Below are 20,032 nucleotides of genomic sequence, written 5' to 3' on the forward strand. Positions count from 1 at the left end.
GTTTTTTTTTTTACAACTTTGTATTTTTATATTCATATGTTAAAGCTCTATATACAGTATTTATGTTACAACTCAAATTCATTATAAATAATAAAAAATATTCTGTCTTTGTGAATTTCTTTAAAACCAAACATATTTATTTTACTTGTTTATTTACAGTTTTATTTAAACACTTTCTTCAAATTTAGCTTTCAAAGCTCTAGACTTTCTTGTATTTGTTATGCAGTCTTAAGGAACAGTTCTCCAGGCTTCCTCAAAGACTTTTTTTTGTCTCTCAATAGAGAGAAAATAGGCACTTTGCATCCTGTTACAGTTCCCATTGGTTAAATTGTAAAAAAATAAATAAATAAATTCAAGAGTGATGGTGGGGTCAAGGGGAAGTATAACTAACCATACAAAATGATCACGAAATATTTAAAAAACATTTTAACCGTTTTTTAAAAACAAAATATAAGCTTAATGAAATCAACTTGGAGCCATCAAAACAAAACACGTGCACTTAAACATGCAATTGTCAAAACTATTATTTGATACCATGGCTTTCATCTGGGGAGGATTAAAGAGTAGAATAAAAATCTACAAGCTACAATTTTTGAAAAAGTTATTTCTAGTGCTGTTTCTTGAACAATTTAACACTCTTATTAACCACATCTCCTTAAGTTAACCTGTACATTAAATATGTTTCGCTAATTTCTTTCTTAGTGCTGAATTTTTCACAAATCTGAAAATTTAGCGGTAGTCTGCTGCTTAGATGTCCTGCTAGTATGAAGAATAAAATTTTTTTTTTTAACAATGTAAAACAAGTAATAATTTTTTTCTTAGCTCCCAAAAACTGAGGAACAAGACCTTCCTTCATTTCTCACTCACCATATCAAGCGATCCAGCGTAGAGACATTGTGGAGATGTAAATCAGTGTAAACACTAGATGCGATATCCCAGAATGCAATGCAATGTCACAACAATACATCGCTGCCTCAGATTGTTTAGCTAGGGGTCTGTGAGAAGGTGCTGTTGTTGATATTAGCAAGCTAGCTAGATATTTTATTGACCTCTGAGGGAAACTATTGTGTTGCAGACACAATAAATAACAACAACAACAACAAAATGTCAAGAACACAGTTAAAAGTTCTCAAATACCAGTAAACGTAAGTAAAAAAAACCAAAAAGAGATAAATGATAAAGAAGTGGATATAGAGAGTAAGATGAAGCCAGGGCTAAATCCTACCGCACCACACTCAGGCGGTGGCCACACGGCATTGTGGGTAACGAAGAAAACTGTGTACCAAGGAGAAAACAGATGGACAACATTATTTTAAATTACAGAATAAGTAGATGTTCGATAGCGCTGATGATTTTGAATTATAAAGACTGAAGTCGGTCATGGTGGGTTTATTTCATTATTTTTTGTAACAGATGTAATCAGCTTACTTAAAGTATCAAAATACACAATGTAAATTATTTCAACAACTCAAGGTTTAAATGATAATTAAAATATTTATCGGGATTACGTTTTTTTTTCTTCGTTTGACAAATCCCGACAAAAATAACCTTTTTTTTTATTTTAAAATAAACGTTTAAAATCTGGAAGTGATTTTAATATGAAAATTTTCACAAGAGTTTTTTGAAAGGTGTTGTTAGTCCCATGACTAGGGGTAATTATAATATAAAATGACATTGAAAACTTTAATTGTTGTGAAAGATTTTAGCGATCTCGTGACTTTTATGCACTTTGCTTTAACTTTTTTGACTTTTTTAAACAGGGCGGTGGCTTTGCTGTCGGAGTCTGTGTGCATGGAGTTAGCATGTTCTCCCTGTGCTTGGTGGGTTTCCTCCGGGTACTCCGGTTTCCTCCCACAGTCCAAAGACATGTAGGTTAGGCTCTAATTAGTGTTGATAACCTGCCCGTAGTGTGTGAATAAGTGAATGAATAAATAATCCTCACAAAACTTTCAGTTCTGTGTAAATGCTGCATTTATCTTATAAATTTATAGTCACAATGAGCAGGTTGTGTGATTTATTTCACACACACACACACACACACACACACACACACACACACACAAATGTAATAAAACCTGGTATGATTTTGTGTTGTTTAATTCGTAGGTCTGTAAATTTTACATACATAAACCTTCTACCACACTTTGTTGTGATCTGCTCGGGTTTATGTGTTGATTGTTTACAGAGTTTGTGGAGAGAGCTCGGTTGCGTCACGCGGTGCAACTCGGCGGTCTCGCGAGCTCGTGTGCACTTCCAGTATTCGCCACTAGAGGGCCGGCCGGCGTAGTTTGATTTTGCGTCACCAGAGGGCGCTAAGAGACGGCGCTTCACTCACAGTCACTAACTTTCTATCTCTCTCTCACACACACACACACACACACAGGATTTTTACTAATGCATGTCCACGATTCCTCTCACACACTTTAACTTTCGGTTTTGTCTCCGTGTAACAGTGAAGTATGAAAAAGTATAATAATAATTATTATATATACCCACACACTATATATATATATATAATTATTATTATTATACTTTTTTTATACTTCACTGTATAATTAATTTAAATTTAGTATCTTTTTTATTATTATTTTAATATTTTTATTGTATTTTATATATATATATATATATATATATATATATATATATATATATAATTTATTATATATATATATATAATACAATAAAAAAATAAATAATAATAATAAAAAAGATTATAATGGGGAAATATAAAAAACATCATAAAAAAAATCAATGAGGAAATTAAGTCCTCAGGCGCTCACATGCAGGCTGAGAGTTCCTGTGTGAAAGCCACAACGCTCCCCCTCAGGACTGTGAACTGTGTGTATTTTCTCAGCAGACACAGTGAGACAGTGTTGCACCTGATACACACACTGAGCATCTGGCAAAAAAAAAAAAAAAGAACCCAGATGAGAAAGAGACGGAGACACAAGTTCATTGAACACACACACACACACACACACACACACTTAGACCCACACTTCTGTCCACACGCTGACTCACACACCAGACCTCAGTAGTACTGTACGTCTCGAGGCCTCATCGTCTGAACCACTTCATCCTGTACAGGGTCGCTGAGGCCTGGAGCCTCACACACACACACACACACACACACACACACTCATTTAGACACTGAGCAATTTCGGAAGGCCAATTAGAGCCTAATCTGCATGTCTTTGGACTGTGGGAGGAAACCAGAGTACCCGGAGGAAACCCACCAAGCTCGGGGAGAACATGTAAACTCCATGATTAATCTGTACACCGATCAGCCAGAAGCGAATAAACAGCTAAATTTATCCATCCATCCATCCATCCAGGAGGGGGGGGTGGGGGGGTGGCCTCGCACCTTCAAAACCCATAACCTAGTCAGATTGAGATCAGGAGAGTTTGGAGGACAAGCCAACACCCCGAACTCTTTGACATGTTCCTCACCCCATTTCTAAATGTTTTTGCAGTGCAGAAAGGTGTGTTAGCCTGCTTGAAAAGAAAATTTTGGGAAAACTTGGTCTGCAGAAATTTTTGGCCGGCCATACGTGTCAAAGTCCCATCAACATGAAGACCAGGACCCAGGGTTGTTGAGCAGAACATTACCCTGAGCAGAACATTACCCAGAGCATCACATTGTCTTCTTTCCATAGTGCATCCTGGAGCCACCTACTAGCTAGGCAAGTGAAGCACATGCACCCGGCCATCCACATGATTTAAAAGAAAACGTAATCCATCAAACCAGGCCACTTTCTTTTTTTCATTGCTCCATGGCCCAGTTCTGACGTTCATGTGCCCATTGTAGAAGTTTCAGCAGTGGACAGGGGTCCGAGTCTGTGGCTACACAGCCCCATACGGAGCGAGTTCGGATACACTGTGTGTCCTGACTGTTTCCTATGGAACCAGAAATAACTTTTTCCAGCATATCCTGCTACAATAGCTCTTCTGTGGGATCGGCCCAAACAATTGCTTCACATGCCAATTTATGAGCCTTGGACTCGGAGATCTGGTGTTTCGGAGATTCTCTAATCAAGCTTTTTAGCCACCACAATGTGTCATTGGTTAAAATTGCTCAGATCATCATGCTCGCCCATTATTTGTTCCTCAATCACAACAACTTCCAAAGATGAGGTTCCCTTGCTGCCTAATAGTGTACATCCCACCGACTGATTAATCCATGTCTCATCACCAGTAATGATTCTCCTTAAAAATCTTTCACCTTCCTTAGAGTATCGCCCAAACGCTTTATCCATACTGCACACAAAGTCTTCAATAAATAATTTTAGCTCAAATGAACTGATGTAACACGTTCACAACAGAAGTAGTACACACCAGCCCGTCCATGACAATGAATATAACTTATTTTGGTAACAATAATAATAATAATAGGCTTGTTAGCATTATTATGTGGACTGTCCACCATACAGCTTGTTGCTATAGAAACAATGGAATTAAAAATAAGCTTCTTGTGACTCCTTTCATTTTCCCCTTCAGATCTCAGATCAGGGTCAAGAACTGTTTAAGACATGCTGAAATATCAACTTCATGTAAGAGTTTTAACTGTAGTAAATACCATACAGTAGAAACCAGAGCTATGTTTAATAGTGAAAGTAAGAGCACGGACAGGAACGAAATAGCTGTGTCCATAAGAAAACCACTTGTTAGTGAGACTCATCAGAAAAAAGGCTTGAGTTTGCGAGGGAGCATAAAGATTTGACTTTGGAGAGATGTGACCTGGTGAGTCCAGTTTGATCCTATTCCAGAGTGATGGGCGTGTCAGGGTAAGAAACAAACTGGACACCACTGTGTGTGTGTGTAATCAAAGCTAAAGGTTTTGAATTTATTTAAATCTTATACCGTATACACAGACAGTGTATATTTTTTTCACAGCTGTATTGTGCAAGTCTGCTTGTTTTCTACTTTTAAATCAGACAGATCGATGAGTGTAACAGTGCACCTTCAGGTTCCAGGTTCGCACAAGGTGATCTCCAAACCTAAACACAGCCAAGTGAAACATTAATCTAACCAAAGAAATGTGCACGTGGTGTTTTTTTCTTGGTGCTTGAGGAACAGCGATAATAATTACAGTAGGGACACTTTAGATTGGATGTTACTACAGGAACGATTTAAAGAAGATATTTCTATTAGCAGTGAAAAAATAAATTTAGTATTTTTTTTTAAAAGGCAAGACATTCACACATACCTGCACACAACTTTTCTTTCACCTTATTTCCCTTTTAATTTATTATTATTTTTATTATTATTATTATTATTAAACGTCCCAGAAAAGACATCTCACAAGACACAACTGAGACAAACAATGAGTCCACCAGCTTTATTTAATCGGTAAATTTATCGGCATTAGATTCTAATACAAAAAAATAAATAAAATGGAATAACAAAAAAAAGTGTAAAATAAAAAAGGGGGGAGGAAAGTGCATAACAAGATCATTGTGGTGTAAAATGTGTTTATCTTTATTTCTTATCATGGATATGTTTAAGGATATGATTTTTAATTATTTATACGAAGTTCATAAATTACAAAACAAAATAATAATTAAAAAAAACAGCAGTAGCAGCAAAACAAAAATAATAATAAAAAAACTCGTCTTGTAGAAGTATATTTGATAGGTTGTGGTGCTGCATGAGGATTAACTCACTACATATCAAATATCAATATGGCATCAAGAGTCATCAGTACAAATACTTTCTCTCGGGTACACTCACACACACATGCGCACACACAAACACACAGTGTTGTAAGCAAGCGGACTCTGCCCATACACTCCAAACACACACACACACACACACACACACACACACACACACACACACACACACACACACACACACAGGTCACAGTTTACAGGTCAATAGGGGTCCAGGAATCAAGTGTAATAGCGTACCTTAAAACATTAAACATTATTAATGCCACACACACACTCTCTCTCACACAAACACACACACACGGTGACCAAAACAAAATAAATTTACGCTTACAGCCATCCAAAGTCCAAAAGACAGGCGCGCGTGCACACACACACAAACAGCTACACAAACAAGTCATGATCATTACGGCAAATCATTTCATTCGATACATAAATTGGATTTTTTCGTCTAAACGGCGATGTGTTTCACAAAACGAAAACGACGAGCGCGAGGAACAGCGAGCGACTGAGCAGCGGCGACAGCACAGCACGTCTCGGCGCGAGTCCACAGGGGCCAGGTGGTATTTATTTTTCCCATCCCGTTTCCTCCAGATCACGAGGTTCTAGGGTTGCACGGATCGAACCGTGAAATCCAAGACAACAGCATGGAAATGAAATGATAATAAAAAAAAATAAAACAACCTAACATTCATCACCTCTATCACGGTCCTGAAACTGATGGATACTCGCACGTCTATTAGTTAGTTAGTTAGTTAGTTATCCTAAATGATAGTAGTACTGCATAAAGGCGTGGGGAGGGCGCCAATATTTACAGATTCCAGCAACCGTGTTAAACTACACAGTAGTTACGTGGGAAGGGTAAACGATTCTTACAAATGCCGAAAGCGTATAGCGGTAACATAAAAAAGGGGCGGGGCTATAAAGTTCCCGTAATGAGCGACGTTAAAAAACATTACCCGCAGATTAGATTCGATGAAATCGGGTCGGTTCTGTCGCACGTCGTCTAGACATCATGGGGAAGCAAAAAAAACAAACAAAAAGCGTCTGAGAGAGCAAATTATTTTTTTTTAAATAAAGTGTTAGGTGGACGTTTTTTCGTGGTCAGATGTTCTGCTTGATGTCTGGAGGAACGTCGTGATCATACAGGAACAGGAAGGGGGAAAAAGAAATGCGCAATATTAACAACAATAACAGTAAATAAGAAATAAGATCTGGTCAGTGCACGGCCTGTGTGGACTTTCAGAAGAAAAGTTCAAGAAGAAAAAAAAACAAAAAACAAAACATTAACACGTTTCGACGCACAAAAACGAGGCGACGCAGAAAGCTGAAGACGAAAGAAGCGGCGAGTACGATCCATCGGTCAGGGAAACCAAACACGACGGGGACACAGAATTAAACCAAAAGAAATTGTGCATTGTTCTATTTACTTATTTATTATTATTTTTTTAAACATTTTTTTTTTTTTTACTCTAAAACGCTAGCGTCTGCGTGAAAGCTTGATTAAACCATCCTGCTCGTGTGTTTTCCCCCTATTGGATTTGTCATAACCTGGAAAAAAAAACAAATAATAATAATAATAATATTAATTCAGTTTGCTGTCTGGCGCCTCCCCTCGTCTTATTAACACAATCGGTTTGCCTCCCTTTATTTATTTATTTATTTATTTGTTTGTTTACTTACTCGTTTAAACGTTCCACCTCCCTCCCGCTCTCTCGCTTGGTTTTTACCCTATTCGTTCTGTGTTAAGGTCTAACCCCCCCTGCGATTGGGTGCATTCTGTAGTTAACTAGAGGAGATCCCCTCCCCCCTCCCAATATTCCCTCCCACCCACCCTCATGGAGACACACACAGGGTCGTGGGGGCTGTCCGTCAGGCGGAGCGGCCAGTCGCGTCCCTCTCCCCCACGATCAGGGCAGTGCAATACACAGATGGATGAGTTTCCCCCCGGTAACCCTCCTAAAGATCCAACTGTCAGAGAGAGACAGAGAGGTTATTAAGACACGTCCATGGCGAGACAGCTCTTGAGAGTGTGATGTGTAGGAGTGGTTAGTGGGCGGAGCCTCACCTGACAGCGCGGGGTCGTGCTGTGCGTGTGCAGGGCGGGGTCTACACGCCGTAGCAGGCGGAGAGACGCTCCTTCAGGATGGGAGGGAACTGCTCCGAGAACTGCTGCCAGTTCTCCTCCCCGACCTGGTCCTTAAAACCGTGCAGGATCTACACACACACACACACACACACACACACACACACACACAAAGTTTATCTGCCAACTACCTTAACATGTCAGTGTTAAGGATGTAAAGAGTAAAAAACAACATGGTGTGCGTGTGTGAGTATGAGTAAGAGACATTAACCTTGTAGAACATTTCTCTGAGGTCGTCTTTGGGACTGACCCAAGAGGCCACGGCATCACAGAAGAAGATAAAATCCTAAAAGGAGCAGGAAAGACAAAACGATGTAAAAGGAGCAAGAGAGAGAGAGGGAAGAGAGACAAGGGAAAATGACAAAGAGAAAAAAAAAGACAAGAGAGTGGGTAAATAGAAGAGAAAAAGGAGGGAAAAAACAGGTGAAAGTAAGGGGGAAAAAAAGAGAGAAAAGGGAGAAACAAGAGAGGATGACAGTAATGGAGAGAGAGAAAAAGACAATAAGGAAGAGAAAGAGAGACAAACCATGAGATAGAGAGAGACAAGACGGATAAAAACAAGAGAGAAAAAACAAGTGAGTCAGGAGAAGACAGAAGTGAGAGAAAAGGTGTGAGAGATGGACAGATTGTATTTTTTCCTCCTCACCTGCACCACACCTCCAGGATTTACACCAATCATCACACAGATGCCCCTGAAGGCGGAGTCTTTCTCCTCGTTATCGCGGATGTTCCTCAGCGACGTGCACCTACACACACACACACAGGTCACGACCCCTCAAAGACAGTTCTGGTGTAAACATGCTGTGTGTGTGTGTGTGTGTGTGTGTGTGTGTGTGAGAACCTCACCAGGGCCGAATGAACTGCTGCAGCATCGGCGCCACTTCCTGTGGACACACGTAACCGAGCCGACCAATGGTGATAGCTGAAGAAAAAGGGGGCGGAGTCAGAACCTTACAGCTGAATCGCTACAAAGTAACTTGAAAGTTTCATGAGATCATGTGATTAATAAGTGAGTTTCAGTCAATATACAGTTATTTAGGTGTGTATGAGTTAGGGCTGGGCGATATGGCTGAAAACTTTATTACGATATCAGTGTTTCATATCGGCCGATATCGATAATTATTGATATTTTTATGACCCATTTAAAATAAGGACCAGGAGAAAAATATATTAAATTTAAACATTTTTATTTTGTAGCGTGGACGGTAAATCCAAACGCGGAAATAGCGCGAACAGGCAGCGGTTTACGGGAGTGTAGTCCAGTGCAGGCAATGCTTTGTGGGAAATGCAGTCCAATGTGCGTGAACACGGAAATGTGAGATGAGCTGAAATATAGAGCCTGAACCTTTTAGTAGTTTTTGGTTTGATTTAAGTACGGAATCCAACCCGAAGTTTGTAATATCGCCTGACAACGCAGAAAATAAAAGAATAGACATGCATCGATTCGTTTGTCTTTCCCATCAGCGCCATCTTGTCTCCTACTTATACTATATCGCGACCACCGTACTACTTCAGGGTCCTAGTGCCGGGCGCGGAGCGAGTGCGCATGACAGCAACCAAACTAGCTTCGCGACCTCTGTTTTCTTCCGACAAAGAATAAAAATTATCGAACGTTTTATCAATTTTTTTTTTATTGATATCGATCGCGTGTCTTTCGCGATACATATCGTTATCGTTTTATCGCCCAGCTCTAGTATAAGTGTACAGGGTAATGTAACTGGAGGTTTTTGGGAGGGTGTAGAAGTGTGTAGGAGAGTATAGTGGAGTGTGTGTGTGTGTGTAGAGAAGCAGTACCAGTGTTCTCCAGCAATGTTTTGGGTGTGTTGGGTCTATTAATGATCTCCACCAGGTGAGGAAGAACCAGAGCCACATACGGTTGCATCTCCACCCCTAATAAACACACACACACACACACACACACACACACACACACACACACACACACACACAAGGATGTTTAATCTACTCCCTGAGGACAAACAAAAGATGAGCAGGTGGTTTAAATTCGACTCACCCATCTGCATGCAGATCTCCCCGATGGCCCAGGTGGCGTTATTACACACGGAGATAAACTCAGGGTTCAGGTTCGTCCCCAAGATCGGCATGAACTCAGCTGTGAGCACGCACACACACACACACACAGAGGTAAAGACACAGGAAAAAGAATTATAATGAGTGTGTATAGTGTGTGTGTGTGTGTGTGTGTGTGTGTGTGAGATATCTTACCAATGCAGGGTTTGACATGAGGAAAGCAGGCTTTGGTCAGATCACCCAGCAACGCAAATGAACTCTGCCTCACCTCCGGCATCGTGTCCTACACACACACACACACACTTCGGTTTTACTGTTATGAACTGTTAATGTTTGTGGTGGAGTTATTTATTCTCTCTCTATCGCATTCACAATCTCACACACACACACACACATACACAAACCTGCATGCACTGAAAGAGGAGGGTCATGATGTTGCTACGGGCGACCAGCTGATCCACGTGACCCCCGAGACCCTCGGCCAATCCGCTGAGCAGATCCAGAGCCACGATCATGAAGTCCTTATCAGGAGCCTCGTACTGATCCGGCTGCTGGCTGTACATCTGCGCACACACACACACACACCTTAACTTTGCAATGCCAAGAAAGTCAACGACTCTTGATTCATATCCGTCACTTGTTTCCTGATCTGTGTGTGTGTGTGTGTGTGTGTGTGTGTGTGTGTGTGTGAGAGAGAGAGTACACACACTCACCATAGCCTGAGCGAGTGTTTTCTGCACCAATGTGACACAGCGCTGATACACAGGCTCACAGTAAGGCAGGAAGCCGCTCTGCAGCGCCGTCGCCACCGATGACAAACACTAAAGAGAAACACACACACACACACATTAGTGTTTAGTCCTGGACCTGACTGCATGACCTCCATCCGTCATAAATGCAGAACTGAAAATGACATAAAAGATATTTAGAGAATTAACTTTTCCTACCCCCCCTCCCCCATACCACCCCCTGAGCCGCTTCCCCTTCCCTGACTCCACCCCCTGGTCTCTGAGGGAACTGCAACACCATGTTGTACTGAGGGGTAACACACCAGGTGTGAACGAGACGACGAGAAAAAACGAGGACTGGAGAAAAAAACAACAACAACTGAGCTCCGATCTGAACTTCTTGTAAGAGTGTGACCGGAACTGAAACGCTTGAGAACAACTTCTCCATCTCCATCACCAACCAACATCTCCATCAACACCATCTCCAACCAACTTCTCCATCTCCACCATGTAATCACCAACCAACATCTCCATCAACACCATGACATCACCAACCAACATCTCCATCAACACCATGACATCACCAACCAACTTCTTCATCTCCACCATGACATCACCAACCACCTTCTCCATCACCAACCACCATCTCCATCACCAACCACCATCTCCATCACCAACCACCATCTCCATCACCAACCACCATCTCCATCACCAACCACCATCTCCATCACCACCATGACATCACCAACCAACTTCTCCATCTCCATCACCAACCAACTTCTCAATCTCCATCACCACCATGACATCACCAACCACCTTCTCCATCACCAACCACCATCTCCATCACCAACCACCATCTCCATCACCAACCACCATCTCCATCACCAACCACCATCTCCATCACCAACCACCATCTCCATCACCAACCACCATCTCCATCACCACCATGACATCACCAACCAACTTCTCCATCTCCATCACCAACCAACTTCTCAATCTCCATCACCACCATGACATCGCCAACCAACTTTTCCATCTCCATCACCACCATGACATCACCAACCAACTTCTCCATCACCATCGTCTCCATCGCTATTGTCACCAGTATCACCATCACCACCTTTATTTTTACCATCATTAGCACCACCATTATCAACGCAACCACCTTCAGCACCTTCATCTCTACCATTACCACCACCACTGCCATCATCTTTACTATCACCATTACCACCACCAATCACTATGACCACCACCTTTACCACCACCATCACGACCTTTACCCTCATGACCAAAACCACTGCTACCGTTACCACTATCATTATCAGAATCTGTGCTACAAATATTACATTATTTCTCACTTTAGTCAGACATACATTTATCTGCCTGATTATCTATAACTTCTATCTAATTGTATATCCATCCATCCATTCTTGCGTCTCACTCTGGATGAAAGGCATCTGGACATTGAACGTCTAAATGTCCATCCAATTTATCACTGTCTCAACTAAAAATTCCATTCATCCACCTTTTATCTATTCAATTATTTACCTGAACATGCAACACTCCTCTGTCAATGTATTAATTTATCACTTCATCCACATGTCCTTTAAAGTTAATCTGTTCCAGTGTGGATCAGGTCATTTGTCCATGGTTCATAATTCCAAATATGTTATAATTTGACCGAGCGTCTATTCCTCTATATGTTGTTTCTCTTGCGGTCAAGGCGGACAATCAGATCCACACACACCTTGGCTCAAGGTTTTACTCTCCCACTCTACCAGTTCCTTGTCTGTCCTGTGTCTCAGTGTCTCACCTCCAGCAGGGGGAACAGGTCTTTATCCTCGTCCTTCAGCTCGTTCCATTTCTGTATCAGAGGAGGCATCAGCTTCTGGATGTACTCCTAGATGGAAAAAAATGTGTTTAAAGCTAGAAATCATTTCTAAATAATGTAATAACAATGATGCGATTTCCTGTTCTGTACATTCGCTCTGTGTGTGTGTGTGTGTGTGTGTGTGTGTGTACCGGTTGGTTGAGGTGATGTCCCACAGAGTCAGCGAGGGTCCCGATGGCGTCGTACAGGATGAGCAGGTTCTTGTGCTGGTATTTTCCAAAGGCGAAAACGAGTGTGTCCAAGATGAAGCTGAGGTAGGGGACGAGCTCGGTGCAGGCCTCCTCCTCAAGGGTCGCGAACGCACTAATACAGCAACAGAGAGAGAGAGAGAGAGAGAGAAGGATAAATGAAAACAGGGGAAAGACTGTATTGCTATTTTTATTCTCAGACATACACACACACCTGCACGCAGCCTCCTGTACTCTCTTGTTGCCGTCCAGGATGCGCTTGAGCAGCTCAGTCATGAGGGGTTTGAGGTGGGCGTCGGGCGGCTGGCTCACCACCCAGTGGGCGTAGCGGCTCAGCGTCCAGCAGGCGATGGAGCGAACCAGAGCCTTCTTATCACACAGACACTGGATCAGGTGAGGGATCAGCTCAGGCAGGTACGGAACCATGCCCTGCATGCAGCCTAGATACAGAGAGAAAGAGAGAGAGAGAGAGAGAGAGAGAGGGAAAAAACACACACACACACAACCTCAAATAAATTTAGTTGGCAATTTCCAATACGGTGGATGTAATAAAACAAAAGCAGCATTTACTGTCTTTGTATTTATGATTTATGTGTATGAGAGAGAGATACACACCCTCAGCAATGGCTCCCAGCACGAGAATTCCGGACTCCTTGATGACCCAGTCCGGGTGGAACAGAAGCCCCTTCAGCAGGGGGAGCAGGTGAGGCAGCAGCTCGTCACGGAACACGTTCGCCAGAACATCCAGTGCTGCTGCTGAACACTTACCTACACACACACAAACACAATTACACTCCCAAATACACCCTAAATGTTTAAAAGACAACGGTCTTCCCAACATGAGTCAAAGTGAAGGAGGCGTGGCCTCTGTCAGTACAAGTGAAGGAGGCGTGACCGTGCTGTTAGTACAAGTGAAGGAGGCGTGACCGTGGTGTTAATACATGTAAAGGAGGCGTGACCGTGGTGTTAATACATGTAAAGGAGGCGTGACCGTGGTGTTAATACATGTAAAGGAGGCGTGACCGTGGTGTTAATACATGTAAAGGAGGCGTGACCGTGGTGTTAATACATGTAAAGGAGGCGTGACCGTGGTGTTAGTACAAGTGAAGGAGGCGTGGCTTCTGTGTTAGTAAACGTGAGGCGTGTGTGGCCTCTGTGTTAGCACAAGTGAAGGAGGTGTGATTTGTCAGTATAACCGAAGGAGGCGTGGCCTGACAGTCCAATTGAGGAGGCGTGGCCTGTATGTATTTCAGCCACAGTAAAGGAGACATTTTCTCTCTTTACACTCACGCAGGTTCCAGTCAGACAGAGTGTCGTCGTCATCATCCTCATCTTCATCGATGTCCTCGTCCTCCTGTCCTTCCCCTCCTTCGTGTTGCAGAGTGACTGTGCGAGACTTGTGGAAACGCGGCTTTATGTCCTGCTCGCTGTCTGGGACGTTGTCGTCCTCCTCCACATCACCCTAAAGAGAGAGAAGTAAACAAAATGAAAGAGACAGAAAAGATGCAGCTAAAGACAGTGAGAGGAGTCTCGTGTGTGTGTGTGTGTGTGTGTGTGTGTGTGTGTGAGAGAAAAAGAGAGAGACACTCACTGACCTTCAGCAGAATGATGTCGATCTCTGAGTACTTCATCCCATTCACCAGGATAGGAATAAGTCTACACACACACACACACACACAGTAAAAATAAGAACACTATGTGCGCACCTAGAGGTTTGGGTAATTCTAACATCCTAATGTGTGTGTGTGTGTGAGAGAGAGAAGAGGAGTAAGTGTACTCACTGCACCAGGTGACCCGACAGAGCTTCTTTACAGATGGGCTGCTCAGCCAGAGTGAGCCAGAACTCACACGCCTCCAGAGCCACGTTCTCATCGGGGTCCTGCGTGCGCTGCAGCATGTACTGTGTGTGTGTGTTAGAGAAAAATGGATTAAGGAGTGTCGTCTGTGTGTTAAAAGCTATCCAGAAGATTGTTGTGTGTGTGTGTGTGTGTGTGTGTGTCTCACCTGGATGATGCTGTGCATGTGCGGGATGAGACGGTCGATACGGACCTCCAGCAGCATCACCAGCGCGCGGCACACGTTCTTCCTCACCTCGCAGTCCTCGTCACCCGCCAGCACAAACAGCGACTGAGACGTGAGAGAGGGAGAGGTCAGGGGTCAAACCCGTGCATACAGATCGAGAGATAAACGTCCTGACGCTGACTCACCTCTATGAACGTGTCGATGTTCTCCATCAGAGCCTGAGCTCGGCCGATGATGAACTGATTCACACACGCTATGGCATGAGACCTGGGAGGAGGGGGGGGGGGTTGTTATTCCATATTTAATATGTTTACGAATTCAGACTGATTTTATTTATTCATAAAGTAATCCATCTTTTATAATTGCTTTGGCAACAACGTATTTTTTTTGTTAAAGTTTTTCTGAACTGGACTGAGAGAGAGATTAAAATCCTTTGAGAGCAACAAGTACATCAGCGATCAAAGACACTGTGTTACAGCTAACACACACACACACACACAGACTCATGACTATACGCACACAGAATAGATAGAGAGAGAAAGGTGCAGAGAATAACATATAGAGAAGTTAAAAAAGTGTGCATGTGTGAGACAGACAGGGAGTGAGACAAAAAGAGGCAGAGTGAGAGACAAAGTCAGAAAGAGAGCGAGAGACAGTGATGAAAATAAAAGAGACTCTCACTAAGAGCGAGAGTTAGGCAAAGAGTAAGATTAAGAGAGTGAGGCAGGCGGTGAGAGAGTGAGACCTGATCTTGGGGCTGCAGTGTTTAAAGAACTGCAGGAATTTGGGGATCATGATATTAAGAGGACGATTCAGAGCGTCGCTGTCCAGCAGCTCGGACGAGTCCTCACAGATCTTCTGTAACGCACCGAACGAACCCTACACACACAGAGACACAATGTATTAAGACACACACTGCTTACAGTATAACCACACATATTGTACTATAGAATCTGCGTGTGTGTATGTGTGTGTGTGTGTGAGTGTTACCTCGCAGGTGTTGTAGTCCTCAGAGTTGAGCAGGTTACACAGCTGAGGCAGAAGCTCAGGCCACGTCTGGAGCTCGCCTTTAGACGCTATGGTGGTGATCAGGATACCTACACACACACACACACACACACACACTTACTTCTCATTGAAAATTCATTAAACCCCTCCCCCTAGCAACCGTATCTAGGTGCAGGCATTAAGCATCGGGACTTTGTTACTTATAAACTGGATGAATAAAAATCTCTAAAGCCGTGTAGAGAACAAAGCACAGTGTGTGTTTATTTGTGTGTGTTTACAGCATTACAAACAACATATTTTGAGTTTTTATCTGTTTATAGTTATATCCCTCTTTCCCTCTCTCCCTCTCTCTCTCTCACACACACTGACCGATGGTGGCGCGGATGAGGGGCGAGGGGTCTCCGATGTTGTTGAGACACTCCTGTTTGATGAAGTCGGCCACGGGCGGAGGGAAGCTCTGATAGTGAGCCTTCACGTTGTTCTTCAGGATCAAACCGCTGAGGGAGCGAGTTGGCTCGTCTGTGCGCGCACACACACACACACACACACACACGCAATCAATACGTTGAATAAAGATCACACGCAAGCAGAAAGGATCCCAGGACTCACCTTCAGACTTGAGACTTGTGAGGACGAAGATGAGGTAATTGTTAAAGTCAGGGAACTGATTGAGCTGCTCCAATTTCTGTCACAGCGCTCGCTCAGGAAACGTCACACAAACAACAACAAACAACAACAACGAGCAGAAGAATAAAAGGCTGTAAATATTGACAGGCACTAGAGTGTAATCAGGCGTTCGGCTAAATCCCTCGAGCTCAGCGAATGAAGATGACAACCGAACATTGTAGCGCAGGTCTAAGCGTGCGTGCACACATATACAGCTGTATAAACATCTGGAGAATTAAAGACCACTGCTGGAGACAACAACGAGCGACATAAATCCCAGCAATGAGCTCCGGTCCTCTTATAGGTGGTTTTCTACATTAGGATCTAGAATATCAAATAGTCAATAATAAAGGAAACATGTGAAATCCTTCGCCCTGCCTGGTTGGTAGTTGATGGAGGGAAGTGACCGAATGATGGGTTAGAAATTATGAAATTAGGAATAAAATTCCTAATTTAGGAATAAAAATTAGGGAAACCATAAAAATTAGGAATAAAATCAGGGAAACCATAAAAAAAAATGTTTAATTTAAAAGCATACCCGAGTGCGAATAGCAAAAGTAACATGAACGCAAGTGAATAAAATTATCTGAAATGAGAGAGAGAGAGAGAGAGAGAGAAGAGGGAGAGAGAGAAGAGGGAGAGAAGAAGAGAAAGAGATTCTCACGATATTAGAAAACAAAACACACCCAAAACAATGCACTCATTTCCTCGTTATTATTTTTTTTCTATTCCGTTTCGTTCTTCCTTGTGTGAAAGGATACCTCCTGCACCGCTCTCTGCGTGGCCGTGTCTGGAGACTGCGAGTCCTTCAGCAGCAGGAGAACCTGCTGGAGGCTCTGCTCGTCCGGCTGCCACTCCATCCTGCCCTCACACACATACGCACCAGCGTGCACACACACACATACATACATACACACAAAGACGAGGACGCACATGCACGCACGCAAATAAAACAGAAACACGGAAAACACACACAAGGGACGAATGAGTGCGCTACACAGAGAACTCTACTCGAAATGATCGGCGATGCCACACACACACACACTCCAGATAAATCTTGCAGGCACACACACACAATCACACACACACCTCCAGCTACGGATGCTCCAGACTTAATGGTGCAATGGTGTGGTGAATAAAATAATAAAACAATAAAATTTAAATTAAAAAAATTAAATTAAATTAAATAAAACATATCGCGATGACTCAAATCAGAACCGGGTTCTTGTGACGGGACACGATGGAAGCGGGTGAGAAGGTCAGGACTGTTAATGATCAACTGCGGCGTTAAACAGAGTGCAGAGTACATCCCCTAACAGGGTCGTGTCCTAAAAAGACTCGCTGTTCCCTACTCCCTACTGGAAGAATTTAAGATCAGATGAGTGCAGGAGGATACGAGGTGGTATAAAAAAAGGTTTGGAGGCTAGTTTTGTAACACGGCACCAGATGGCAGCACAAGTCACAGGAAGCACAGACCTTTATAAGTCAGTGTGCCAAAAGACACACCTGGGCAAGGCAGATGCTTCAACGAGTCATTCGAGGTGAACACTCGAGGTATTAAGAGCGGAAGAACATCACCAGAGGACGACTAAAGATCAGGACGACCATTATCTCAAATCTATTCAGCAAGTTGTGCAACAACAGTTTGGGCTTGTTTTAGATTTTCCAGCACAAATCTGAACTCCTAAGATGATGATGCTTGGATTATGTTGATTTATTTTTTTCTTTCTTTAAAAGATGGCTAAACTGACCTAATAATCCGTCTGGATCTATTCAGCCCGGCTTTGAAGCTAGCATGTCTGTTGCTGCCGAGGGAACATCGTGTTGAAGTCTGCCAAGAACTCCCGATGACACGTCCAGTGACGAAAACCGAAACGAAGCAACAGTGAAAGAGCCCATCATGGTCATGCCCGAAAATAGGCGAGGCAGGTCCGCAGCTCGACCGAGTGTTAACATTTCACTGCGTATCACACTAACTATGTGTATGTGACAAATAAAATTTGAATTTAAACATTTGTGGCGAGAACCCGTCCCCAGGGGACGGACGGTCAATAATGAATTCGAGTGCCGGGTTTTAAGCCGTCTGAGGAAGAACGGCACTGTTATGAGCAAATCTCAAAACTTTTCGATACCACCTCGTACCGATCCACCCGGTGAAGCTCCCTAAGAAACGCAGTGCACTACTTAGTGACCACGATGCGGATTGGGACACGTCCGATCAGATTGTTGCCTTGTTTTTATGCCTGTTTTTAGGTTAAATTAGAAAAATACATTTCGGGGGCCTGGTATAAAACGTAAATATTACATGCTATATGCTAATAAAAAATAAAAAAACAGTGGTTTATAGTCAAATCAATGATTAAAACGGTCCCTCACTGTTACTAAGGCTCACATAGCAACGGTTAAATCATGGTACAGTCCAGTGTAAAGGAGGGGGGGGGGGGGTGACATTTCTCTTCTAATCCTGACAGAAAAACATCTTTTTCTGCTTCGTTTTGAAATTACTGGCTGAATATAATGTTTAATAAAACCCGAGTGTGTTTGTTTTACTGTATTTATGCGTTAACGTGTGTGTTAAGATGTCAGCCCCCCCGTTAGCACTCTGTTTAATAACCCATTTCTATTCGTGTCATCAAGCCTTAAATCGCTTTAAATAATATATTAATGTCGTGTTTAAGGGACTGTTTCAGATTTTAATCACAATTTTTAAATCTTAAGGTGATTAATAATAATATTGTTAGTTATAATGTTACTGAGATGCGCTAAACGTTAGCTCGGGTAGTGTTAGCAACATTAATCAAAGCAACAAATACTCATCTTATATAAAACTATGCTTTAAAAAAAAAAAAAAAATATATATATATATATATATATATATATATATATATATATATATATATGCCTAAACTGACCTAATATTTCACTTAAATGTTTTCCCGGCTTTGAATCTGGCAAGGCCGATATTTTGTTTTCCCCATCCGTATTCCGGGAAATCCGCATCCTCTAAGCGGATTGGCTAGAGCGGCTTGACTGGCGCTCATTCCGTCCAATCGTCTTCCTCCTCCCCTCAGGGCGGAGGCGGCGCTTATGGGGAATACGGGTGCGAAATAAAACCCCGAAGGAGGGCCCCGATTTGCGCTGTTTTAGCTATCGGCTAACCTGGTTAGCTAAGGGGTAGAATGTGTCAAAAAACCAGCCAATATGCGACGCCAAGTTAGTGACATAACTATAAAACATATAAACGACAAAAGACACAGAAGAAACATTGCATTCATTGATTTGCCTTCAGATCCATCTTGAAGAACAGAAGCTAGTTGGCTAGGTTAGCTAGCTAGCTAACATGTTGAAAGTGCCGCCAAAGGCGTTTTTACCTGATGTCGCGGATTTGTCAACACGCCGATTCTTCTTTTTGTCTGCTTCTTGGCGTTGCGATTAATCTAATTTTTATTTAGTTAAATAATTCTGAAATGTATTAAATCTGCAGTCTTAAATATCTCTTAATCTCGTCAGATTCTTAGTTATTCAATCGCCAGCGCCTCTTTTTTTTTTTTTTTTTTAAGTACGTATGGTGCGTCTGCACAAACCCATGTCCACTTTGGGCTTCCGTACCTGCCCCCACCTCCAATCTCTGCGCAACCAATCAGCGATAGATGCGGAAACAAAACGTTGGCATGCCCAATCGG

The 20,032-nt window shown here is 42.6% G+C and overlaps 1 protein-coding gene across 1 annotated transcript; it reads right to left on the reverse strand.

Moving 5' to 3' along the window:
• Nucleotides 1-5,323: 5,323 nt before the first annotated feature.
• LOC128506159 (transportin-2) lies at nt 5,324-19,943 on the reverse strand. The gene is made up of 25 exons (XM_053476470.1): nt 19,721-19,943; nt 17,111-17,210; nt 16,293-16,368; nt 16,053-16,202; nt 15,666-15,772; nt 15,421-15,554; nt 14,861-14,942; nt 14,658-14,780; nt 14,435-14,553; nt 14,249-14,309; nt 13,944-14,115; nt 13,269-13,421; nt 12,868-13,093; nt 12,597-12,768; nt 12,388-12,474; nt 10,560-10,667; nt 10,251-10,409; nt 10,042-10,129; nt 9,830-9,928; nt 9,610-9,705; nt 8,662-8,737; nt 8,462-8,561; nt 8,027-8,101; nt 7,738-7,886; nt 5,324-7,640 (listed from the first exon to the last, which is right to left on the reverse strand). Exons 2-24 carry the CDS (start codon nt 17,207-17,209, stop codon nt 7,779-7,781), a joined length of 2,670 nt encoding a protein of 889 aa, XP_053332445.1. The 5' UTR covers nt 17,210; nt 19,721-19,943; the 3' UTR covers nt 5,324-7,640; nt 7,738-7,778.
• Nucleotides 19,944-20,032: the final 89 nt, after the last annotated feature.

This window comes from Clarias gariepinus, chromosome 18 (assembly GCF_024256425.1).
Source record: "Clarias gariepinus isolate MV-2021 ecotype Netherlands chromosome 18, CGAR_prim_01v2, whole genome shotgun sequence".
In the NCBI taxonomy this organism is placed as follows: Eukaryota; Metazoa; Chordata; class Actinopteri; order Siluriformes; family Clariidae; genus Clarias; species Clarias gariepinus.

Excerpts from the sequence above, each read along its gene's own strand:
- LOC128506159 (XM_053476470.1), bottom strand. The coding sequence starts at position 17,209 with ATGGAGTGGCAGCCGGACGAGCAGAGCCTCCAGCAGGTTCTCCTGCTG. Across the intron at positions 10,668-12,387 it reads ACCTGTTCCCCCTGCTGGAG|TGTTTGTCATCGGTGGCGAC; the intron begins GTGAGACACTGA and ends GTTTCTCTTTAG. Across the intron at positions 8,738-9,609 it reads AACATTGCTGGAGAACACTG|CTATCACCATTGGTCGGCTC; the intron begins GTACTGCTTCTC and ends CTTTTTCTTCAG.